Genomic DNA, 25,744 nt, shown 5'->3' with positions numbered 1-25,744 from the left:
TGGAGGTTGAATCTTATGTTTTACTCAGAGAAAGATTTTTTTTTTCCATCAGAAGATCACACATGGAGACTATACATAAGTTAACTATTTCATTTCAATAACTTCATAATTTCATTTTTATATTTGAGTCTTTACCTGGCTTTATTTATTTACTTACTTATTTGGAGATGTGGTTTTGTATTTATCTCAGGTTGGCCTAGAACTCTCTGTGTAGCCTAGGTTGGGCTTGAATTTGTAACAATCCTCCTGCTGAGTCTTTCATAGTGCTGAATTACAGATGGAAAAAAATGCAGACTTGCTGTCCTTTTGCATCTAGAATTCTATCATGCTAACACTCAGGGAGCATTTTTCCTACACATTTAGAACCGAACTCATTGCTGTGTGTTTACTAGACAGATGCTCTGCGCCGAGTTTCCCGCCAGCCCTGGAACGCTCCTTGTATTATAACCCGACTCTGTTGGTCCGTGTGTCCGTTTGTGGATTGCCTCTGTCGTCCCACTGACATGCCCTGCCTGGTTTTGTTTGTAACAGCTGTCTTAATTGGTGTGGTCTCAGAAGATATTTTGAAATCGAATGGAACTAATTTCCTTTCATCATTCTCTTCTCGATTATATTTCCAGATGGTCTATACTCATATTCTGATATAAAATTTAATTGCATGCTTGTTTGATCAGAGTTACAATGGCCACTACGGCCATTTCATGACTCAGAATGGCCAGTGCCATTTTGGTTATTGTTTTCATTCCCAATATTACAATGTAAACATTCCAATGAGACTTTTACTCATCCTGCTTTTCTGATTCGTTCAGAATTATTACAAGCCCTTGTGCTTCCTCAGAGTAGATTGTTGGCTGAAAACGGCTGGACAATGTTCTCCTGTTGACTCAGCCACCATACCGAGCCCTCTCAGGTGTATGAGAGCAGGCAGCAGGATGCCCATCGATATGGCTGTGAAGACTTACACTGGCCATCGTTTTCATCCCACAATCCCAGGAACTTCAGGGTTCTGCAGGCAATCTTGGTTGACTACTGTCCCCCTCTGTACTCTCTCCCATCTATGCATGTGGCTCAAAGATGCAAATCTTCAGCCTTACAGAAAAAAAAAAAAGAGGTTTACCAAAAAGTACAAAGGAAAACATTTAGGCTCTTAGTAACTGCCGATACTTGGCTAAACTCTAGTGCTCGTGTGGTTTATCATGGACTGTGGCTCTGCTGTCTGCCTTGGCCTCCCACTTACTGAAATCCTCACAAGCCTTTTGGAACATGTGTGAGTCACAAGTAGGGGGTTCAGAAATGAAAAGCAAGAAGGAAATGGTCAAGGGCTGGTTGCCAAGCTCTGTCCTTGCTCCTCCTTATCCTTCCCACCTCCAGCCCCTCCAGATATCAAGCTGACGGTCAGGGCTAGTAGTCTTCTCCACAGAACTTACCAAGAGAAAGGTTCAGTGAGGCTCTGATTCCTAACTCCATCCATCTTGAAGCTTATGGTAACTGTGCCTGTACTTCAGCTCTTTTTACTTCAGCTAAGTACTATTTGTTTTAACTGCTAGCCACCGGAGAGGTGGAAAAGAGGAACTAATAGATCTATGACGAAACAGAGCAAGAAGCACAGAGCAGGGTGTGGTGGCCTTCCCCCCACCCCCTTCTACTTACAGCACTTGGGGGAAGTAGGAAGGTTACCACGGGTTTGCGTTCACCTGTTCACATATCAAGTCCACACCCCTAACCCCTTTTTTTCAAGATAAAGTTTCCTTATGTAGCCCTGACAGTCCTGGAATGGAACTCTCTTCTCTGTAGACCAGCCTGACCTTGAACTCAGAGATTTGACTGCCTTGGCCTCCCACGTGCTGGGATCAAAGGTGTGCACTGAAGCAATGAAGAAAACAAAAACTGAGGGAATCCTGGAGATAGAAAACCTAAGAGAACATAAGAACATAAGAGAACAGAAACTACAGATGCAAGCATTACCAACAGAGTACAGGAGATGGAGGAGAGAATCTCAGGTGTAGAAGATAGGATAGAGGAAATTGATACATCAGTCAAAGAAATTATTAAATCTAAAATGTTTCTGACACAAAACAACCATTTGGGATACTATGAAAAGACCAAACATAAGAATAATAGGAATAGAAGAAGGAAAATATTTATGGCTCAAAGTCTCAGAAAATATCTTCAATAAAGTCATAGAAGAAAATTTCCTTAACCTAAAGAAAGAGATGCCTATAAATGTACAAGAAGCTTACAAAACACTGAATAGATTGGGCCAGAAAAAGAAATCCGTCTACCACATAATAATTAAAACCATAAATATACAAAACAAAGGAAGAATATTAAAAACAGTAAGAGAAAAAGACCAAGTAACATATAAAGGCAGACCTATCAGAATTATATCCAACTTCTCAACAGAGACTCTAAAACCAGAAGGACCTGGGGCAAATGTCTTGGAAGTCTCTAAGAGACCACAGATGCCAAACTGTCAATCTCTAAGAATGGAAAAAACAAAATATTCTACGACAAAACCAAATTTAAACAGTATCTATGCACAAATTCATCCCTACAGAAGGAAAACTCCAACCCAAGAAAGTTAACTACACCCAAGAAAACACAGGAAATACATAATTCCACACCAGCAAAACCAAAAGAAGGGACACACACACACACACACACACACACACACACACACACACACACACACTCACCACCACATCAAAATAACAACAGGAATTAACAATCATTGGTCTTTAATATTTCTCAAAATCAATGGATTCAACTCCCCAAAGAAAAGGCACTATTAGAATGGATGCAAAAACAGGATTCATCTTTCTGCCACAATCAAGAAACACACCCCAACATCAAAGATAGATATTACCTCACAATAAAGGGCTGGAAAAAAAAAGATTTTCTAAGTAAACAAGCCCAAGAAGCAAGCTGGAGTAGCCATTCTTATATCTAATAAAATAGACTTCTAACCAACATTAACCAAAGAGATAGAGGACACTTCATATTTATCAAAGGAAAAATCCAGATGAAGTCTCAATTCTGAATAGCTATGTCCCAAATACAAGGACACCCACATTCACATAAGAAACATCAGCAAAGCTTAAACCACACACTGAACCCCACACGTTAATAGTGGGAGACTTCTGTGGCAATTGTAAATTAACCTCTCAAATCAACCCTGTGGTATGCGTTCCTCACTACCTGGCCAATGTTCATGTTAAAAGTCTTGGAGATATCAGGGATACAAGTCACACTCCTAAGCACAATAAAGGTGATATATAGTGGATTGGGATGTAAAGTGAAAAAATAACTTAGTAAAAAAAATCTGACAAGTGCTCTTTAAAATTCAAAATTTCTTTAAAATACTCAATGTCTTTCGACTGTAATTTCCTTACGCTTAAATAATAAAAGTGGAAAAAAATAAAGGCATATGCCACTACTCCTTGGCAAATACCAAGTTCTTGATCACCTAGGGCCACCTAGAGAAAAGCTGTCTTAAAAACAAGGGGTTATACATTGGAGAGAAGGCTCAGCAGTTAAGAGCACAGCTGCTCTTCTAGAAGACCCAGGTTCAATTTCCAGTGTCCACACGGAGGCTCACAACCATCTGTACTTACAGTTCCAGGACATCTGATGCCTTCCGATCGCCATGGGCTCCAGGCCTGCAAGTACTGCTCAGACAAGATCTGTTGGCAAAACACCCATACACAAAAGTTTGTAAAAAGATGTTTTTAAGTGCTTATGCTGAACTTGTGTGACTATGAGGTATAGCCGGTTGTCTTGTTTATGACTATAAACGATCTCCTTCCTGCCTCTCTGCCAGCATGCCTTAGAGGGAATTCCTGAATTGGGCCAGGGATTGCATTAAATCATCTTTCACTGGGGTCTATATGAACTCTGGAACAATAGTAGCCACAGTGAATCTAAAATAGGATTGACACAGACAGGCACAAACGCAGAGGAGAAGGAGGTGACATCAAGGCATTCCAGAGAAAGGGAGAGGCTTGAACATGGCCTTGCCGAAATGACAATGTAATACTTTTTAGTTGTTAAATGCCAGGAACTAGGTGCGAGTGGTAATGTTGGAGAAGCAGGAGTGGTTGGGTCCTAGGGGTCCTGGTATACCATCACCAAACACTTGGAGTTTAGTTTAAAAATGTTTGAAAGAATTTTAAGTAGATGGATGACAGACAGTAACCAGAAAAGGCCCAACTATACTTTATAATGATGGCCCTACCAAAAGTATGAGGCAGTCTTGATACTAGTCTATCTAAGGAAAGAGGTGAGATTCTTGTCATCTATCTAAGTAGAGGGTCATCATAGTTCTTGAAAGAGTGACGTGAAGAAGTCTCCACCCATTTCTGAAATTGGGCTCCCATATAATTGGGTTTTTGTAATGGAAGGATGGTCCCATTTTATGGGAACTGAGGCTGGCAGTAAGAAGATGTTAAATGAATGTTACTGTCTATGTCAGTGATGACAGCTCCCTGAAATGGGTTAGCAGGGAGAGCTGTTATTGAAGACAAACCCAGCGTATCTAGAAGAGACAGAATGGCTTAACAAGACGGCAATTATTGAAAACATGCTGTTCAGAGAGGAGCCCAGGTGACCAGGAATTCCACCTTGTGTGTTCTGAAACTTGTCATGGCTTCTTTTCAAGGCCAGCATTCTTTTTAAAAAGCATTTATGGGGTTGGGGATTTGGCTCAGAGGTAGAGCGCTTGCCTAGCAACCGCAAGGCCCTGGGTTCAGTTCCCAGCTCCGAAAAAAAGAAAGAAAAAAAAAAAGCATTTATGATGATGGTGGTGGTGGTGGTGATGATGATGATGGTGACGGTGATGGTGACGGTGGTGGTGGTGGTGATGATGATGTATGTTTTGTAGACATGTGTGTAACTCTTCTGCATTCATGACTTGGTCCTTTGAAGCCAGAAGAGGGCACTAGAAACTATGGAGCTCTGGGTATGAATGATTGTAAACCAACGTGTGCATGCTGGAAATAGAACTCTGGTCTTCTGTAAGAGTAACAAGTGCTCTTAACTACGTGGCCATCTCTTTGGCCTTTTGTTTTCTTACATTTATTTTTATTTATGTGTATGTGTGTGTGTGTGTGTGTGTGTGTGTGTGTGTGTGTGTGTGTGTGTGTGTATGTGTGCATATCACAAGTGCTCAGGTGTCTGAGGGACGTTGAATCCTTGGAGCTGGAGTTACACAGGCACTTGTGAGTGCTTAGGTGGGTGCTGGGAACTGTACTTGGGTCCTCTTAAACACTCAAGCACTTAAACAAGTGCTCTTTAACACTGAGCCAGCTATGACGTCCCTTCTGAATCTTAAAGTCTGCTGTATTACTGAGTCAGCAGGGATGGTAAGCCAAGTCTGTCTCTGAGGAATGAGGAACTACAGTGGTGGGCAGAGTTACCTCTAAGATGTTGCATTAGTCTTTAAGGGCTCCCTTCCTGCAGCAGAGTGATCTAAGGCTCTTCTTTATCATCAACATTTCTCCCTCCCTCCCACTCTCCTTTCCTCCTGTCCCTCATTCCATGATTCATAAGGATCAGACTTACAGTGGCTCTCCTCGGGGACCTGGACTGATACATAATAGTGGGGGAGCTTTTGGCCTCTAGGGTCACAATAATTTGGTGGGAATCAAGCTCTATGCACCTTTGGTATGTGAGTTAAATCAAGCAAGAAAGCTGACCTGTTAAATATAGTGCTCAGGCTGGTGATGTGTGGTTCGTAGAGTTTGTTCAACATGCATGAAGCCTTGGCTTTGAACCCCAGCACTACAGAAACTAGGTACAGTGGTGCATGGCTGTAATTTCAATACTTGGGAAGTAGAAGCAGCAGGATCAGAAGTTCAAGGCTATCTTTGGCTACTGTTGTAGTTTGTATATGCTCAGCCCATATTACTATTAGAAGATGTGGCCCAGTTGGAATAGGTGTGGCGTTGTTGGAGTAGTTGTGTCCTTGTGGGTGTGGGCTTTAAGACCCTCATCCTAGCTGCCTGGAAATCAGTATTCTGCTAGCGGCCTTCAGATGAAGATGTGGCTTCTCGCAGCTCCTCCTACACTATGCCTGGATGCTGCCGTGCTCCTGCCATGGTGATAATGGACTGAACCTCTGAACCTGTAAGCCAGCCTCAATTAAATGTCCATATAAGACTGGCCTTGGTCATGGGGTGTCTGTTCATAGCAGTAAACCCTAACTAAGTCAGCTACATAGGCTAGCCTGGGAATACATGAGACCTTGTTTCAAAAGAAAAAGAAGTCACTCAGGCTGGGGGAATAGTTGAGAGTAGAATATTTGCCTACTACAAATGGGACCCTAGTTTAACTCTTTTCAAATCATGACAGTTTCTAGTCTTGTTAGTAAGTTCATACAGTGCTCTTCAGAGTATCTAGAACATCATGTGTACTTGATAAATGTTAGCCAGTTTTACTAGATATGAAGAATGGAGAAACAGGGGTCAGAGATTCCGTGTCAGGCTGTTTGCAGTAAATAACATCACCCAAGTTTTATTGTTCTTTGGCATGTAGCAGATATCCATGTGGTATGAAGAGATTAGGAAATCCTTTTTCTTCCTACTTCTTGACGTCTCCAGGTTTTACGACTAGTGGGAAATAAACTATTACCTTATACACCATAAAAGAAACACAAATAAATCCCCCAGTGCTGGAGAGATGCCTCGGTTGGTAAAGTGCTTGGTGTGTAAGCAAGAAGACCTGAGTTTGACCCCCAGCACTCGTGTAAAACTAGCTTGGTACGAAGCATGCACCTGCCACTCTAGTACTTGGGAGTGCTAACAGGAGGGTCCTTGGGGCTTGCTGGCCATCATTAGAGACAAACTGGTGGGCTCCATGTTTGGTGAGAGACAAAAAAAAAGTGGAAAGTGATTAAGAAAAATAAGTGCTGACTTGTGACTTACAAGTGCTCACGTGAGTCTGGAGTTCGAGAAGGTATAGCTTTTTTTTTTTTTTTTTTTTTTTTTTTGAGCTGGGGACCGAACCCAGGGCCTTGCGCTTCCTAGGCAAGCGCTCTACCACTGAGCTAAATCCCCAACCCCAAGGTATAGCTTTTTATGACATTATTTCAGTCTCTCCCACTTCCTGCAGGAACACTCCTCTTTGTCATGAAAAAAATAAAGTCAGTCACCCTTAAAAAACTAGTGAGTAGAATTCTAAGTTAAACCATTTTTTTTGCCATATTTTTTCTTTTAATTAATTAATTAATTAATTTACACATTTCACATTTCATTCCCCTCCCAGTCAACCCCCCTCCCCCCAGTTCCACATCCCATACTGCCTCCCTACCCCGCCCCCTTCCCCACCTCTCCACAAGGATGGCCCCACCCCACCCACCCCACGGACCAGAGCCTTATTTAGAACGGGAGGAGGGAGAGGGGTTCTGGAGAAATGGCTCAGAGGATAACAACACTGGCTACTTTCCCAACGGAGCCCAGTTAAATTCCCAGCACTCGCATAGTGGCTCACCATAATCTCTAACTCCAGTTCTGGGAGATTAGACGTCTTTTTCTGGCCTCCATGGGCAATGTACGAACATGGTGTACAGATACACAGGCAGGGGAAAAAAGATACACATAAAATAAAAATAAAACCTTGTTTGGAGAGAATGCTTTAGCTATTAACATGAGATCGCAGGCATTCTGTAAAGTGTACACTACGGATGGTTTTCTCTTTTCTCAAAAAAAAAGTTAGTGAAATTAACAAGTTGCAAATTCAAACTCTAGACAGAAATATGGGGTTAAAACAGAATTGAAAAGCAAATTATAAGCTGAACAAAAATTTAAGAAATTTATTGGGATGGAAAAAAATTTGATCCGAGCTGTGGTTTATATGAAAAATATTATGGGTTTTAGATTAGCCACCGGTCCCACCAGAGCCAAGGGTGCAATTTTAGCTCATAGAAAAACGAGTGCACTCTCATCTAATGAGAAACTTATTTCCCTCTCCTGCTAAGATAGGGCTCTGATAGGTGACTTGCAAACTCTTTTTAGAAGTATTATTCTATATCTAGAAGTCTTAAACTTTCAGGAGGCAGGAGAATTGCTTGAAGTATAGCCTCGTTTACATGACCTAGGCTGCACGAGTGCTTGCCTATGGAAAAGACAAAGACCCACAGGAAAAATATGTCGATTTCATGAAAGCAGGTTTGTCTGCTCAACTTTATACTATCGGGGACAGGGAGGGTCTGTTTGTGATGCTCTGACCTTAGATGCCTATCCAAATGAATGTGATGACGGAACAGCCTTTCTCACATCTATTTAATACCATGGGAAGCCTCACACAAAACTGCTTTTCCAGTGATGAGCTGGAAAGACCAGTTTTTCCTGACGTTTGCCCGATGTGTACCTTGTTGATGAGCTGGCCTGTCATTCGCCTGTCTTGCAGTAGCCTTGCAGGACCCATCCCAAGCTGACCGGCTGCCTGTTGACATTTGGTAATCAAGGATTCAGAGGAAGGCATCAAGGTCGATGTGGGGCAATACTGGAAAGGCCTAGAAAGGCCTGGTATACAGGCCCTCAATTACGCCTCACCATAAGAAGGCCGAGGGCGGGCATAGATCCGAGCTTTGGCCACAGTGTAATAGGTTGGCTGACATGGTTTGTGGGTAACCAATGAGTCTCCTCACTTCACCAAGGCTGTTCCCAGTTCCTTCTAAACTATAAACTGGCATTTTCAGACATTATAAACATCTTGTAAGAAAAAGACTGTAAAAGAGACCAAATCTTTGGGGAAAGCTTCAATAAAAATAGAATTCCAAACTGTTCACCCAGCGTCTTTATCTAGCTGACAAAAATTTGTAGGTTGGGTCAGAGAATCTGTCTCTCCTTCTTGTTCTCCAGTGAACCAAGTGTATACTCTTGGGCAAGCCAGTTAACAACCCTGGGCCCCATTTCCTTACTTCAGGATAAGGAGGAATCCATCATGCTACTAAAGGACAGGAGGAGCATCCTTAGGCTGTCACGGTTTGTGGAGGACCCCAACTTAGAGGTTACATGGAGTTACGTGGACTGTGGGGAAGAAGTCTTGATATGGATTTGGAGATGACCTCTGTGATGTCAGTCAGAGGGTGGGGCTTCAAACCTTAAAGAACGCGCGTCAAAAAAGCAGCAAGCAGGAGCTGAGGCCACAGGACTCCCATCTCATGTCTCAGGCAAGTCCCTTCTAGGTGTTGGCTGAAGTGCTTAGTCACTTTCTTAATTCCGTCAGGCATAAGAGGGCGCAGAGGGTGGGGTACTGGCCAATGTGTCCATGCTCCTAATGCTCTGAGAAGAAATGCACAGGGAGGAGAAAAGCCAGAAGAGGAGCTTAGCTTTTTTTTTTTAATTTTTTAAAACTTTATTTTATTTATGTATTTTTGAGACAGGGTGTCACCTTTTTGAGACAGTGATCCCCCTGCCTCAGTCTCATGTTCTAGGATTACAGGTCAGTACCACCACATCCAGCTTCACAAGAAGAGTCTTTGTAGCAAGTTATTCCCATCCGATGGCCCTGTTTTCTTTCCAGATTAAAACCCCACAGGAGCCAAGGACATCTGAACCACAGCTTCATAGGTCCTTCAGCACCATGGCTGCCAACTGTAAGGAAAGAAAAAATGTTTTAAAGTTTTTCTCGTGTAGCATAGGGTGGCCCCAAACTTGACATATAGCAAAGACTGGCCTGGAACTCCTGAGCCTCCTCTAAGGCTGCCTCTACTTCCCAAGGGCTGGGAGTATAAATACGAAAACCCACTCCTGGTGGCCTTTAATGAAGAGGACAGTGGATGAGATGAAGTTTTCTTAGAAATTTTCGGGGGATATACAGTACTCATATTGGGGGAGAGATTTGCTATTATGGCACAACATGGTCATTTGTTACTTTAGGCCTTCGTAATTAAGTGTACAAGTTCAGTGGTAAGGCCGTTTCTGATGACTCCGGGTCTGTCCTTGTGCTGATGTCCACCACCCGTTCTCTTGTGGGAGAAAGTTCCAGATTATTCTGTAGGGCCCATCCGAGAAGCTGGGTTTGGCTCCTCTAGGAAATACCCTAGATTACCAGAGACACAGGAAGTCGTCTGTGGTCATGGCTCTCCCTGCTGTCGTTTGCGTCTCTTCTGTTTTCATCGGCTCTGACCACTCGGCTTGAGTTTTGTGTGACTTTTGGCTCACTCCAACCTTTTTCTTTTTTTTTAATTACCTTTTAGAAGGGTGTCCTGTCACTCAGGTTGGCCTCAGACTTGCTGTGTAGAAAGTACTGACCTTGAGTGTTTTTTTGTAAAGGTTTAAAAAACCTTTTAATTTTCTGTGCGTGGATGTTTTGCGCCGTGTGTGCAGTGCCCTCGGATGAAGGGAAAGGACGTTAGGTTCCCTTGAGCTGGAGTTACAGACGATTGTCAGCGGCCATGGGGTGCTGGTGGGAATTAAACTCAGGTCCTCTGGATGGCTAAGCCATCTCTCCAGCCCTGACACTGAGTTCTTGATTATTCAACTTGCACCTCCCCAGCTCCTTGGTTACAAGCATTGGCCAACATGGCCAGTTTATGGTAGGGACTGAACTCTGGGCTTGGTGTATGCTAAGCAAACACTGTAGGAAATGAGCTGCAGCCCTGGGCTGTCACTGTAACCTTTACTCCTTCCCTGCTCCTTCACTGGCTGCTGTATAACCTTTTCTGGTCAACTGTGATCAACAACTTCTGCTGTCTAGCTCTTTACCTGAGCTCCAAACCCCAAGCCTGTATTCCTGGACTGCCTACTGATCAGTCCTTTAGGTCATTGTTTTATTTATCTTTTTTTTTTTTTTCCCGGAGCTGGGGACCGAACCCAGGGCCTTGCGCTTGCTAGGCAAGTGCTCTACCACTGAGCTAAATCCCCAACCCCTAGGTCATTGTTTTATAAAGCGAATAATATTTTCAAAATCATTTTTTTTGGTCACAAACCAGGTCCTTGTATGATATCTCTGTCCCTGTCAGTAACCCACTGAGTCACTTGGACTCGAAGTCCTCTTTGATCTCTCTGGTTACTCTCAGCCAATCGGCCCAAAGACATTCAGATTTCCCTTCTCATTTTTATCTTGTTTGCCTTTCCCTGTCCCCTGCCCATTTCTATGTACTTACCATCTATGACGTGATTTAATGTCTTGTCTACCCATTCCCTGAGTCAATTTCCTGTAACCAGCTGAAGCTGGGCCTAGACTTGTCCTCGTTAATGTCATTATGCCTGTTCAAAATCCTGAAGTTCTTCCCTGTCCCTTTCAAGGCTTTTTGCTCTTCTTGGGCTGCCAACGTTTTCCACAATTTGATCCTATCTGGACAGTACCTCTGCCAGGTGGCTATATTGTAATGGAAAGTTTAATAGGTTTGGAATTGTAGCCTTGTATTCAATGGAATGGCCTTGCGCAATTGGTGGACTCCTGGTGTCTTGGATCCTCATTTGCAAAATGAGGATAACAATACCTATGTCATAGAGAACTTAATGAGGATTTCATTAGATAATATGTGTGGAAGCAATCTAGCATTGTACTCAGAACCCACATTTGAAATGATTCACTTGGCTCACGCCCAGACTTTTCCACACACTAATTATGTGACCTAAAGCAAATTCCTTGACCCCTCTGGACTCTGTCTTTTTTCTTTGTAAAGTGGGGATTCTAACAGTACTGACATGCAAGGTCTGTAGTAAGGATAAGGTGATTTAATATATGTGAAGTGCTTAATAAAGTACCTGGCACGCTGTAAATTGTAACAGGTCAAGCTATTATTATTTTGTGGTAAGTCACCCAGTCTAATGTTTGGCATATAATCAGCACTTCTACATTTACTGAGTTTTGTTAATAAATCATTGTTTTTGATACAAGGTCTCATGTAGCCCATCCTGGTCTCAAACTCCCTGTGTAACCGACTGAAGCTGAACTTCCGACCCTCCTTCCTTCACCTCCCAGTTGCTAGGATTACAGGCATGAACACACCATGCTTGGTGCATGTGGATGAACACACCATGCCTGGTGCATGTGGATAAACACACCATGCCTGGTGCATGTGGAACTTTGGGAGGGAATCTAAGGCCTCAATGCTAAGCAAATACTATCTCCTGAGCCCCTGAACTAATCTCATCGATATGGTCTTCTTTCCTGTGGATTCTTAATAAGGGCAGTCTCACACCCTCCCCCAAGACAGGCTAACTACCTCCATTTTGCATGCATGCATTTTCATTGTTTTTGGCCTTGGTCGTGGTTTTCCTCATTTTTAGAATGTCATAATTTCTCTTTGCTGACCATGGAAATTCTTCTGGTTCTGTAATATAAATCCTATTCCTTGTCTCCATGAAGCTTTCCCTCATCACTTACAGGATCACCAAAGTTTCACTTTCCTCAACCATTTACCAGCCTCCTTTCCTTTCCTTTTCTTTTCTCTTCTCTTCTTTTCTCTCCTTTCCTCCTCCTCCTTTTTGACAGGGTTTTGCCATCTAGCTCAGGCCTGCCTCAAACTTTCCATCCTCTGCCTCAGGGTGCTAGGAATGCAACATTAGCCACCATATTGGGCTCCAGTTACACTTGCTTTAGTACTTGATGGTAATATTTTGATGGAAACACTTAGCTACTGTTTCCCGCGTGTTTAGGCAATATCCTCCAATCTAGTATTATTTCAGAACACATACTAAACATATGGTAACTATTAACTTATGTCATATCATCTTTTGGGATAAGATTCCCATATTATATTTAGGTATGTATTAATCAGGGTTCCCTAGAGTCACAGAATTTATGGAATATCGCTCTATATTAAGGGATTAGAAGGATTTACAGTCTGTAGTCCAGTTACCCCAACAGCAGGCAGCTGTGAATGCTAAGTCCAAGAATCTAGTAGTTGCTCAGTCCCACGAGAGTAGATGTCTTGGCTGCTCTTCTGTAGAAGCTGGAATCCTGAAGAAGTGGGTTCCAACGGACGTGCTGGCAGTCAAGCACAAGCAGGCAAAGAGCAAACGCCTCCTTTTCCATCGTCTTATGTGGCCTTCAGCAGAGGGTGTGGTCCAGATTGAAGGTGTGTGCCACTATGTCTGGACCTAAGCTTCTGTTTACCTGGAATTTGCTATGTCCCAGGCTGGCCTCTGTCTCCTGAGATTAAAGGTCTGTACCACCTTGCCTGAGCGTAATATTTTCATGACCACTATGCCTCAAGATCAGTCAGAGGTGTGCCCTCCATTTCTGGATTGTAATTCATTCCAAATGTAGTCAACTTGACAACCAGGAAAGGCCATCACAGGGTAGGATTTGATACTTAGGTATTTTTTTCAGGGATGGGATAATTTTTCAGATGTAGTGTCTTATCAATGGATTAGTGTGCAAGAGATGCAGAATGGATTGGCTAAGCAGTTCCTTCTGTATAAGACAAGTGTAGGGGCCTCTGGGTCAAAGTGCTGGAGAAGTGCTTAAGCCTAGGTGTCCTGCAGGTGGAGGGCCAGAGACTGGCCCTTGCTGATGCAGGCAGGGAAGTGTCCCCATTTAGATCTGGTTCCTGCCACAACAGGCTTTGCCTCTTATACTTTCTCAGGCTCCTTACACCTTTACACAACATTTACCCTATTGAGAAACTGGTTCTGCACGAAACTTCCCATGGCTTGAAGCAAGTAACCATGACGGTGTTTGCATACCAGTGGGGTTTTACCCTCCTGTAAGTGCCAATAAGGATGAAGTGGCATTTAGATGACGTGATATGAAGGACAGCACTGCGGCTTGCACAGCCCAGAGTGTTTGAACTGTGTGAAAGGTTCATACCAGGGTTTCACAACACACAGAAGGCGGAGAGAGCCCAGCCCACAGCACAAGGTGAACAGCTCTCTGTCCCAGTTCCCATGGGGTTCTCAGTGTCCCCTCATCTCCCCTTTCTCTGCACCCATGCAGTACCTGCGGTCTGGACCAATCAGTTCAGTTTTACATTATACCCCCCGCCCCAAGGTAGCTGTGTTTCTCAACTAGCTATAATTTCCCTAAGAACACAGACTATATCCTATACCTTTACTGCCTGGCAGAGCCTTAAGTGTAATTTAACTAGAGAACACAGTAAAATACCATCAATAAACACTGCCTGACTTGAGCATTCATTTAAAAAGGGTCCACAAAAAAAGGAGGGAGGGGGGAATTAGAAGATTTTAAAAAGATTTTGTGTGTATGTTTGCATATGCGTGTTAGAGACAGGATCCCCCTCCATAGCCCAGGCTGACCTGAAACTCGCTATGTAGCCGAGGCTGGCCTTGATTGAAGAGTGATGCTCTTGTTTTATTCAGTCTCAGGAGTGCTGGATTACAGGCTTGAAGGACTCATTGTTATTTGTAGTGGTAGGATAGCGTCCTTAGAGGCTGTACTGGTGCTTTCCTAGATAAGAGAAAAAGAGGTTCCACCCCATGCCTGAGGCCCCTTCCTTGTCTTCTGTTCCCTTTCCGACCGCAAAGGCCATACAGTCAGAACTTGAGGAGCTTCAGAGACTATTTAACTCAAGTCATTTTGTAGCTGGAAGCAAGTAAGAGTGGCTCATTGGGGTGGAGAAGGTGTATATGGGTTTCACTCTGATTGTGAGATATCTCTCATCTTCAGAGCCTCAACCCCTCAAGTTTAAAGCGAGGATGAAAAATCTTACACACGTGATTGGTGTGGGAATTACGTGACAGGCGCGTAACTATGCCGGGCCACAGTCGATGCTCAATACCTGTTGGCCAGCTGTTCTTCTTTTTCTTGAGTGTCCTTCCCAAAGGCAGAAAACAATGCAGCATTGTTCTGCCCTGTTTTTCAAGTCAGTTCCCCCTTTGATCTCATGCTAAGCCAGCCTCCCAGCCACTAGAAAACTGGGTCAAGCATTAACACATCATTTTCACTGGGTATTTGTCTAAAGTTATCTTGAGTGCATCTGTATAACTTGAAACAAGGCATCCAGAAGACAGGAGTACCAGATTCTAGAGAGAATCAGAGGCCTTAAAGCTTGCCCTTTGCTAACTACAGGATTTGTTCCTAATGCTGGGTTCATGGCCTTTTACCCCCCTTTTTTATTTTGGGGTAAAAACCCCACCTCTGATATATTTATGGGATCGGCCTTGCAACCTGATATTTTTCACCTGTCTGAGGACAGATCTGCTGTTCATTTATCCATCAACGGAAGCTGACAGGAAACATTGCTGTGCAGGTTCTGTGAAAAGCACTGCAATGGAGCGGTGACAACCAGTAAGCATTTACAGTGTTGTTTAGTGTCAGAAGCAACATTGTCGTTGATAAAAATGAGTGGCAAATGGTAAATCTTTCTTTCCCTCAATGGACGAGTTTTAATGGGATAACTGTTTTTTTTTTAGAGATTGTGTTTGGTCGCAGATATTTTAGTATGAAGCAGAATCAGATTATATCAGAAAAAAATCGGATGACAGAGTGTAATAATTTTCAGATCAAAATTGACCCGCTTATCATTTAGTGAATGCAAGGCAGAGAGACAAATCAGGGGCCAATTTTCCAGGCAATTTCTTTGTGGAGGATATAGGAAGTAGAACACTGGCCTTCCAAAATATTTATGTTCTAATCTTCAGGTGCTGGACTATGTTAGGTCACAACGAAAGGAGATTTAAAGTCACAAAGAGAATTACAATTTTAATTGCTGGGATGATTGGTAAAATGCTTAGCTTTGCAAACACAAAGACCTGAGTTTGGATTCCTAGCAGTGGTCCAAGTCAATGAGATGACTCAATGAAAAAAGCTGTTGATACACAAGCTAGACAACCTGAATTTAATGTCCAGAACCTACAGAAATAAGAGAGAACCCACTTCTGGAAGTTAACCTTTGACCTCACCTCAGTAATCATGTCATTCATTGGTGCATGAGCACCCACTTGCACATATGTCCCACAGCACCCAAACTAAACCAAAAATGCTGGTTATATGCACTGTAATTACAGTGCTGGGAGGTGCTGACAGAGAGATCCTCGGAGCCTCTTGGGCAGTTAGCTTAATTGAAGGGGTAAAGTTCAGGTACAGTGACAGCTGAGGATACAAGCATATGAACACACACGCACAGTAACAGGAATAAGTACATACACACAGAGTGGGAGAGGGACACACATACACACACACACACACACACACACACACACACACACAGAGTGCTAATTAGCAGAATAATTTGGATTTTCCAGGAAGAACAAAGTAAGAGCCCTTAACACAGTGGTTCTCAGTCTTCCCAACACTGCAACCCTTTAATACAACCAGTTCCTCATGTTGTGGTGACCCCCCCACCATAAAATTATTTTTGTTGCTACTTCATAACTGTAACTTTGCTACTGGTATGAATCAAAGTAAATTGTCTGATATGCAGGCTATCTGACGAGTAACTGAAGTGAAAGGATTGTTCAGCCCTGCCTCGCAATGGGTTTGATCCACAGTTGAGAACCACTGCCTCCACAGAAGAAAGGCAAACAAAAGAGACCCTGGGACTAGAGTTATAGACAGCAGAGCTGCCATGTGACGCTGTGCGCTGGAAAGCCGTAAGTCCTCTTAACCACCATCCGTAACTCCTGCTCCTAAATTCTATTCTTCATTTGTCATCTAGTTTCAACATCTAAAAAAAGCATCAGCTAATATTTAATTTGAATGAAGTGTTTGCATTTCTGCTCTTTTGCTCAGTGTTCTCCATGCCATCCGTTTGATCTACCCACATTGCTGTCGCCATTTATCAATGAGGAATCAGGGGCCTGTGGAAAGTGTTAACTTTTCACTATTCATCCTCACTGCCCTCCGTGGTGGTTGTCACCAGTCCTCTTGGTCCTCCCTCTGCAGTGTGTCTTGGGTTTGTCCCATGCTCACTGCCACTGTGTCAGTCTTATTTCTTCTTGATTTATGCCTGAGTTGTCGCCATGGCCCAGCATGGTGTCCCTTGCTTCATAATTCCCTTCCTTCGTTTCTCTAATATGCTCTGGTCAGACTGAGGCAGCCCAAATTCTACTTTTTTTTTTTCCTTCTTTTTTTTCGGAGCTGGGGACCGAACCCAGGGCCTTGCGCTCGTTAGCCAAGCTCTCTACCACTGAGCTAAATCCCCAACCCCCCAAATTCTACTTTTATCCCAGGTATTTCAACCATCACACTTTTAAGATGGAGAAAAGATACTCAAATGTCCCCAAAATCATCTTTGGCAAGTGTGGCAATGGCACTGCTTTCTATAGAAATTAAATAACATGTGTAGTTATAATTGTTCAGATGAACAATTCCGTTTCCAGAGACAAAGTTTTGTTTGAAGATAAGTTACTCGGGGTTCAAGGGCTGGCTCAGCCATTGAGAGCATGGCTGCTCTTGCAGAGGACGCTCACAAACATCTGTAGCTCCAGTTCCAGAGGAGCCGATGCCCTCTGCTGACCTCTGATAGCACTAGTCTTGCATGTGGTGCACATTCGTACATGGACCAAACACTCATCAAAGACTGATTACATAGTACTTTCCACATAATTGTAAACATCACTGTGACTATGATAATAAATGACTATATTAAAATCATTTAAAAAAGAAAAGCAAAATACCATGAAAGGAAATGATATCAATGTGCGATGTCAGATGGCTACCGCAGTCATTTCCAGTGCCTACCCTCATCAAGTCCTGACACTGGAACCCTTGGCTGTTGATCATCTGTATTTGTCAATTATGCTTTGGTAAAGTTGAAGATGGGGAGAGACAACACTCCACTAAAAGATGTGACAAGAAAAAAGTATTCTCCTTTTTCTTCAGTAACCACTGGATGAGGTGGGCCTTTCCCACGTCTTCGAGACAGAGTCCTTGATATGTAGCTATGGCTGGTCTCCGTCCACTGAGGGCTTATGGGTAAAGTCTATCAGAGCAGGTAAAAAGATGTCCACTTTCTTCTTTTCAATGTGTATGACTTAACTTTCTATACTACATATGCATAGTTCTATAATAATAATATATATATTATTATATATAATATATACGACATATGTATGTGTATATGTATGTATGAATGTATACTTTGATAATTCCTATTGTTTCTGGTTACTTACCACATGTAAATTCTTTGGCTGGGTCCTGACGTAATGTAGCTCCAAACTGTTTCCCAGACTTTATACCATTGCAGTCAAATGCTGTTTCGACACACTTTCCTTCTGTTTCTCCAGCTGTACTTGGTTTTTCTTCCTGGAACGAGCTTCCTCATTCTCTGAACCTTAGTTCAGTCTGTGGGTCATCATCTAGGTTGGTTCCATATTGACGGTTTCCTAAGGCAGAAGGAATGAGATATGGTAGTTACTATGTTGCCGTAGAGGTACTTGGTGCTTTCCTTGGTACAGGATTTAAACCTCACAGTGACTCAGAGAGCTTGGTGTTAACTACCTTCTACATGGCCCCCATGACCTCCTGGATTTGGTAGCTGGCTGGCTCCAGCTTACTTTTGTGTCACAAGCCCTACAGAAGTGTACTCTAAGAGCGGCATACTGCTTCAGTGTTGTTTGGAACTCATATTCTGTATTTTATCTGCTAAACAAATTGGTCTCATGGAGAAGCTTGAGTCTAGTTTCAACTTCTTGTTACCAGTTACGTGTCCTTACAAAGCTCCTTGATTTTTCCCAGTCTCTGTTGTTTTCAATGTAAAATTATTTAAAAAAAAAAAAACCAAGCTGTGTATATCTGTAATCCCAGCATTTGGGGAAGCTGAGGTAGTAACTTCAGGTTTGAGACAAGCCTAGGTTACATGAGTCTGAGAATAACCTGGGCTACAAAGCCAGGATGCCTTTTACAAAGGCTGTTATGAGGGTTAAAAATCCAGTATAAGCCAGATGTGGTGTTACACACATTCCAGTAAGTGAGAGCTTAAGTGAGAAGTGAGATCATAAAAACAAGGAGAAAAGTATTTTCAGCACTTACTTGGCATATATATATATATATATATATATATATATATATATATATATATATATATATATATATATATATATATGCCAGAACCCCAAATTTGGATTCTATGTAATCCTGAAAATAATGCTTTGGAGGTCAGTCATGGTAGCCCTGCCTATAATTCCAGCAATCTGGAGACTGAGATAGCAGGATATTGAAATTCCAGACCAGCCTGGGCTACACAGTAAGATTCTGTCTCAAAACATGAAACAAACACTGATCATGGCTGTTAGATGTGAAGTAGGTAAATGTGTGTACTGCTAAGTCTGATGACCTGAGGTAGACCGGTAGGCCCCACATTGTGGACGGCAAGTCATCTGGCACATTGTTCTCTGACCTTCACAAGTGTACCCTGGCTCACCCCTATTATGTAAACAGAGAAATGTAAAAACAAACAAACACACGTACAAAGCACCCACAACACTAACAGGAAGGAGCAAGATGACCGTGAGACAGGCTGTCAGACCATTATAGGGTTTCATCTACACTCATGCTTTCTTATATACTATCCTGTTTTCCTCAGGCTTTTTGAAAAAAAAAAAAAGTGTCTCATCCTTTCCATTCTTTCCGTTTCTATCTCATTGAAATCTTGATACCGTAAGACTGCTTTCCATGCAACACCCTCTGCCAGCTCCTTGCTGAACCACAGACAGACCTGACAGTCCTTACAGAGGCCATCTTCATGAAAGGACAGTTGCACTTGGCTTTGTTGCATGGGTCCCACGATCCTCAGGCTTTTTACCTGCCGAGCCACCATGCTGGTTCAGCCACAGTGTTCCCAGTGCCAGAATTGTCTGTGTACTTGTGTGCCATCACACCCGGCTAGACCAGAACATTGGGGAAAAAAGTAAAAGATGGGGGACTCCTTAGGAAGCTCTCACTGGCCTAATACTCTCAAATCCTGTCTTGACTTTTTAAAAACAGCTTTCCATATTTAATTCCAACTAAATACTTTGGTGCTCCTATTTTATGCTAAGAACAACAGTAAACTGACACTACTGGAATGAAAATGTTTTCTTTTATGTTATCTGGTTTTGGGGCCCTTGTTTTTCTGGTACAGTAGGAGTAAGAGTTCTTTGTTGGGCTTCAGGGAATCCACCACTAGCTTAACCCTGTACGTGTGGATATTGTTTTCATTTAAGATTTTGTTGTTAATTCTTTCTGGGATCTTGCCTGGGATTGTTTTAATTTTGTAGGTTGATTTGGAGAAGAACTGAAGTGCAGAATATTTGGAGAAGCACTATACTTCTTAAATATTACTATCTTGGTTTTCCCAGACCTTGAATATGATCTGTAACTCTAATCAGGTCTTCATTAAATATTTCTCATGAGGATCTTATAATTCTGAGCTTACATCTTGTATATATTTTTCATGTCCTGTTAACTTATGCCTTAAAAGTCCATATTCTTTGTTGTTGCCCATGACTGTAATTCTAGACACTTGGAGGCCAAGGAGTTCAAGGTCACCCTCAGTTTACCATTAGTCTTTGGTAGTTGAGACTCTTACTTCAACACAACAACCAAGAGGTTAATATCTTTGATATCAGTCAGTGTGCCTGCGTGCGTGCGTGTGTGTATGCACGTGTGAGGCAGGAGAAATGGAGAAACATACCCTTCAGTAAGGTAAATTTGCTCAATGGTCTTTCTTTACCCCACTGGTTTAGTGTTCATCCTACCAATGAAGTGCCTCTATTATGTGCCTCTGAATATCTTTAATTTGACTTCATACCTAACTGCTAAAAACCAAGTCTCTTACAGTGGGGGAGGGTCTACTCCTTTGTCACCTGAACACACCCTGTTCATTCAATTTCCACATCTCTGCCATCTTCCCTGTAAAACAGTCCTTTCATACCTATAACCCAGTGCTCAGAAAGCTGAGGCAGGAGGTCTGCTATGAGTCTGAAACCATAGCAGATACTGGGCTATACAGTGAGTTCCAGGCTAGCCTGGGCTTTAAAGGGGGAACCTGTCTTTAAAAAAATAGTCTTTTTACTGAGTTTTTTAAAATCACAAACTAAACCTTAATTATTCTCTAAGGAGGTTAGAACTGTTCCTAAGATGCCTTCTCTTTAAAAACAAGCAAGCAAGCAAGCAAGCAAGCAAGCAAGCAAGCAAACAAAACCACAGCTGGGCATGGTGGTGCACCCCTTTAATCCTCATTCTTGGGAGGCAGAGTCAAGTAGATGTCTGTGAGTTTCAGGCCAGCCTGATCCAAATATTGAATTCCAGGACATCTATAACTACATAGTGAGACCTTGTCTCAACCTCCTCCGTCCCAAACTGCTCTTTTATCTCTCATCTTTTCCTCTCTAGATTCAAGATGATGATGATGATGGTGATGATGGTGGTGATGATGATGGTGGTGGTGATGATTATGGTGATGATTATGGTGATGATGATTAAAGACTCGGTGCCAAAATGTTGCCATGGCTGGCTTGGAACCCCATGTGTAGACTAGGCTGGACTTGAACTCACAGAGATCTGTTGGCCTTTTCTACCTGAATGCCGAGATGAAAGGCCTGCACCACCATGCCAACTTTATTTTTATTTTTTTACTCTCATTTTGTGGTCTAGTCTGCCTCCACCTTCTGACCTCTAAACTCTTTTAACCCTACTGTATGCCATTCAATCACTGATGCAGTCTTTACTCAGCTTTGGTCAATGTCTTACCTCCCTAGTTAGACCATATCCAGAGAAGATGCCCATAGAATGTCTCTCATAGACCCACACACAGGGAAGACAATACAATTTAATTGTCTAAATAAGGGAAGAGGCAATTACAGCAGAGCTGATGGAGTTGTTATCGAGAGTCATGCTCTGCACCTCTACTGCAAGGACTCTCTACTCTTTCCGTCAACAGATCCCAACACCTTTCCCTGTGAAGTTTTAGACTACTCCCCTCCCAACTTCCAAAAGCAGGCTCCTAGGTGGTTGTCAGCTCAGTGACGCTGCAGTACCACGTCCTGCCACGAGAGGACAGGGAGCCGCCGGACACTCCCCCTCCTAATTTGCAAGAGATCAAAGGCACCCCCCCCCCCCCAATCTAAACTGGGTCTGCATCTGCACGTACAGCCTGACGTCTTCTGCTGTTCTCACCTCCAAAAGGGCTCATTTTTTTACTCTGAAAGGTGATCTGAAAGTACCCGGAGGCATATTCCATAATGGTTACCTTAAATGATTAGTGATCGCCAGCCTTAACGATGCACCATGGTGGCAGGGTTTAAGGTAGGAGAGTACTAACAGAAATATCATGTTTCTAACCCACTCCAAACGTGCTCATCAGTTCTTCTGCCACCTTTAAAAAAGGCACCTAGGCAGTGTCCACATCTATTTCCTTCAACATACTGCCTTCAAGGGCCAGAATCCTTACTTCAGTACCCTGCAAATGACAGTGTTTTGGGGTAAATTCTTCCTACACAGGAATCTGGCTCTTGGGCCAGTCCACCAGGAGAGTGCTTTTCTGTCATTAATCTCATCTTTCTTATGTGATATCCACGTGAAGCCTTTTTAGTAGAAGCAGCTTCAAGCTCAGATGCTCAAAGGGCGCTGGGATAAAGCTTCGATTGTCCTATTCAGTGGCTGAGAATGGTTGTCGCCACCTCAGGTCTCTCGTTTTTTCCAAAGTATGTAGTGTCTCAAAAACAAAGCTACTTTGAAAAGAGGAGAGAGAAAAGAAAAAGAAAACAAGTACAAAACCCCCAAATCCATGAGAAACTTGGAGTTAAATCAAGTAGGTCTCGCATCTCTTGAGAGGAAGTGAACTCTGGTTTAACTTAAGATGATGCTGCACTTCTGATAAGAAAATACTTATTTTATGTGTAAGGGTGTTTTTGCCTACATGTTTGTATGTTCACGCCACAGGTGTGCTCGGTGCCCATGGAGGTCAGCAGAGGGCATCAGATCCCCTGGATCTGGAGTTACAGATGGTTGTAAGCTGCCCTGTGGATGCTGGGAATCGAACAGTCAGTGCTCTTGACTGCCCAAAACCCCCTTAAAGTTTTATTACATTTTTATTTATTTGTGTGTATAGCGGGGTGGGGCCGGCATGTGGACTGAGGACAATTTTCAAAGACGGTTCTCTCCACCGCATGGACACTTTACATGCTGAGCCATTCCGAGGGCACGCAGAAAAGATTTTTTAAAATAATCCTTGGCTATGTTTGCCATAAATCGAGGCATTCGGATAGGGTGCAAGGTCGAAGACACGGGTGAATGTCTGACAACTCGGGTGCAATTTTCCTTAAAGTACCTGTAACTTCCCTCTCAAGAGAAAAGCCCCGGATTTGGGATTCCGGAACCTTCTTACAGAGTGACCGCAGCAGTCTCTAGTCACCGTGTTTTTGTATAGTGCGGGCGGGCGGCAGACTCTGACTCCAGGGCCGCGAACTCGGAGCGACCAGGCGCGCGGGCGGGCGAGCGGGCGGAGCAAGCAGCAGCACGGCGGCGGCCTGCCTGCGCGCGGCGCCGGGTTCTTCCTCCCCGTGGCGCCCGAGGATCCGAGCCCACCTCCCGGAGCCTCCGGAGCCTCCGGCTCGCGAGGACGAGCACCGAGGGGCGGGCGACGCGCGGCCCCGTCCGGCGCCCCCGCCCCCCGCCCTGCCCTCGCCTGTCTCCTCCTTTCCCCCCACGGGCTTCGCTGAGTTCATTCACTGGGATTGGTTTCAAGTGACGCCATCTCTTTATTTTTAAACCGATGACCTCATCGGCGCTTGAAGTTTCCTGACCAGCGACTCTTTCTCTCTCCCCAACCCCCACCCTACCCCCCCTGGTCCCCTCCTGCGGGCATCACCGTTTGGGGGGGCTCTCATCCCACTTCCAGCCATTTACCCTCCCCCTCTCCACTTTTCCCGCGCGGACCCCCCCAACTTTACCTCAACTTCTTCATCCCTGTCGACATTTTTTTCCCCCTTTCGGGGGGCGGTGGAAGAGAAAGTGAAGAAAAGTTGCAAACGCCCGGGCTCTCGCTAAGCTCTCCGCCCACCCCTCAGAGGAGAAGCCCCGGCGGCGAGGAGGACGCGCTAGCGACGGCTGGGCGACGCGGTGACAAGGCTCGCTCCCCACACAGCGAGCCTGGAGCCGGCCGCCCCTCAAGTAAGTGTTCGCGGCGGGCCGCGGGCCGGCTGGGAGGCGCGTCCGCACCTCGTGCGGGCCGCCGCGCGCTCTCCCCGGGGGCCGGCGGGCCGCGGCCGGCCGGAGTGGCGTCGGCGTCGGTGACGGGGGTGTGTGTAGGCCGCGCTGGGGGGTCGGCCCGAGTCGCGGGGGCGCCCGGGCCTCGCCGCGCCGAGCGGAGCGGAGGCGAGCGGGCGAGCGAGCTCCGGGCCGCGGGTCGCGGGCACCTGGGCGGGCGAAGCTGCTCACTTCCAGACTGTTACACAACACGCCTGCCAAGTGGGGCCCCGGCCTGACTGTTTCCATTATCCCAAATTCACCTTGTGTGCTGGCAGCGAGGCCACCTGGGGAGCGACGGTGCCGCTTCCTTAAAACTCATGCCCCCAACCCCGAAAAAGAAAACCCACCCCCACACTTCAACTTCCATTCCGGGGCTCCCGTCACGGTGTTGGGGGAAAGCGGTCCGTCGGTGACTTTATTTACAGTAGCCGTAAAATGTGAGACATTAAAACGGGGGAAGCAACGGACGGTCTGTGAGTATCGTGTAGTTTCACGTGAGAAAAAAAAAAAAAACCCTGAGGAGGACGTGTATGCAAACTCTTTGAAGAGCGGGCGACGGTTGTTTTCCTACAGAAAGCTGGTAATAAACTTGGGGGAAGTACAAGGAGATCTTAAAATGAATGGCCGCTGCAAAACTGGAAAGAACTTTCCTTAAACGTCTGTTTCCAAGATCCTCGGTGTTCGGAAGCCCCGTGGGTCTCAGACTGTTTGGAGAACGCACACCTCTAATCAGCCCATGCTTAGAGAGGAAAAACCTGTTGCATAATCTCATTTGCTGTGGGGTTGGCTGAGCCGTCCCCTGGAACCAAGGGGGAAGTGAGTTAAGATGAGGGTTTTAAAACCTCTGAGGTTTTTATTTACACAGTGCGCTGGGTGCCACTTTGCCTTTAAAGATTGTAAGTAGATACCCTGCTCTTACAAGTGAATCAAACCTATGGAACCTGCTGGGGAAATGACCAGGTATGTGTCCTTCTCTCTCCTCTCTCTCTCTCTCTCTCTCTCTCTCTCTCTCTCTCTCTCTCTCTCTCTCTCTCTCTCTCTCTCTCAGACTGGGGAGGGGGGCTCTTGGCCACTCTATGGAGCTGATACAGTCGACAACTACTTCCTCAAGAGTCGTATGCTTTTTCATCTCCCATAAAGAAAAGACTTTTAAAGGTAAAAGGGGAACAAAGAGCTTCACCATTGAGATAATTTCCTTTTAACTACTCCAGAATCATATTATTGATGAGCACACTTCGGGGGACGGCTGTGGTTCAGATTTATAAAATTCTGTATTTGGTGAAGATCAGCAGCTTGGAGAAGTATATTGAAAACTGAAGTATTTGTGGCTTTGTGTATTTTAGTCAAAATGTGACTAGGCACTGCAAAAGGGTTTTTTGGTCTTTATTTTAAGAATAAAGCTGTGGGATTTACTGGTGTTTAACGACCTTGTGGGGTGTTGATATTAATTTTTTCTTGACATTTACCATCTTATGGGACAAATTCAGGACTTCAGCTTGAATTATTAGTTTTTAGTTCAATATTTGTGTTTGTCAGAGTTCCTAATGGAGAGAAAATTAGGAATAAGTTTATTTTAAATTTTAGTAAGTAGTGAATAAGTTGATTAAAATTATAAAACGTTGATAAAGATATTTACTTCTTTTTTTTTTTTTTTTTTTTT

General features: G+C 44.0%; 2 protein-coding genes across 12 annotated transcripts in view; one reads left to right on the top strand and one right to left on the bottom strand.

Annotated features, from left to right (window-relative positions):
• Positions 1-24,577, bottom strand: LOC147995107 (uncharacterized). Its single transcript, XM_087659828.1, has 7 exons — positions 23,787-24,577; positions 18,027-18,239; positions 14,211-14,361; positions 9,391-9,593; positions 8,918-9,281; positions 3,615-3,683; positions 1-1,089 (listed from the first exon to the last, which is right to left on the bottom strand). The coding sequence occupies exon 1, from the start codon at positions 24,328-24,330 to the stop codon at positions 23,797-23,799; it is 534 nt and encodes a 177-aa protein (XP_087515954.1). The 5' UTR covers positions 24,331-24,577; the 3' UTR covers positions 1-1,089; positions 3,615-3,683; positions 8,918-9,281; positions 9,391-9,593; positions 14,211-14,361; positions 18,027-18,239; positions 23,787-23,796.
• Dusp16 (dual specificity phosphatase 16) overlaps positions 23,608-25,744 on the top strand; it is an 83,437-nt gene continuing 81,300 nt past the window's right edge. For 4 of the 11 annotated variants that reach the window (XM_087657048.1, XM_087657041.1, XM_087657050.1 and 1 more), the window contains exon 1: positions 24,855-25,044. The gene's annotated coding sequence lies outside the window, so the exon portion shown is untranslated. Of the gene's footprint in view, positions 24,007-24,854; positions 25,240-25,744 lie in introns of those variants that run through there. The other 7 variants (XM_087657047.1, XM_087657051.1, XM_087657042.1 and 4 more) reach the window with 5 other exon arrangements.

The sequence above is a fragment of the Rattus norvegicus genome, chromosome 4 (genome assembly GCF_021556685.1).
Source record: "Rattus norvegicus strain SHRSP/BbbUtx chromosome 4, alternate assembly SHRSP_T2T, whole genome shotgun sequence".
NCBI classification, from domain to species: domain Eukaryota; kingdom Metazoa; phylum Chordata; class Mammalia; order Rodentia; family Muridae; genus Rattus; species Rattus norvegicus.
The sequence above is the reverse complement of the archived record's forward strand: the minus strand, read 5'-3'. Positions and strand labels throughout refer to the sequence as shown.

Coding starts and splice junctions, on each gene's coding strand:
- LOC147995107 (XM_087659828.1), bottom strand. CDS start 24,330: ATGGAAACAGTCAGGCCGGGGCCCCACTTGGCAGGCGTGTTGTGTAAC.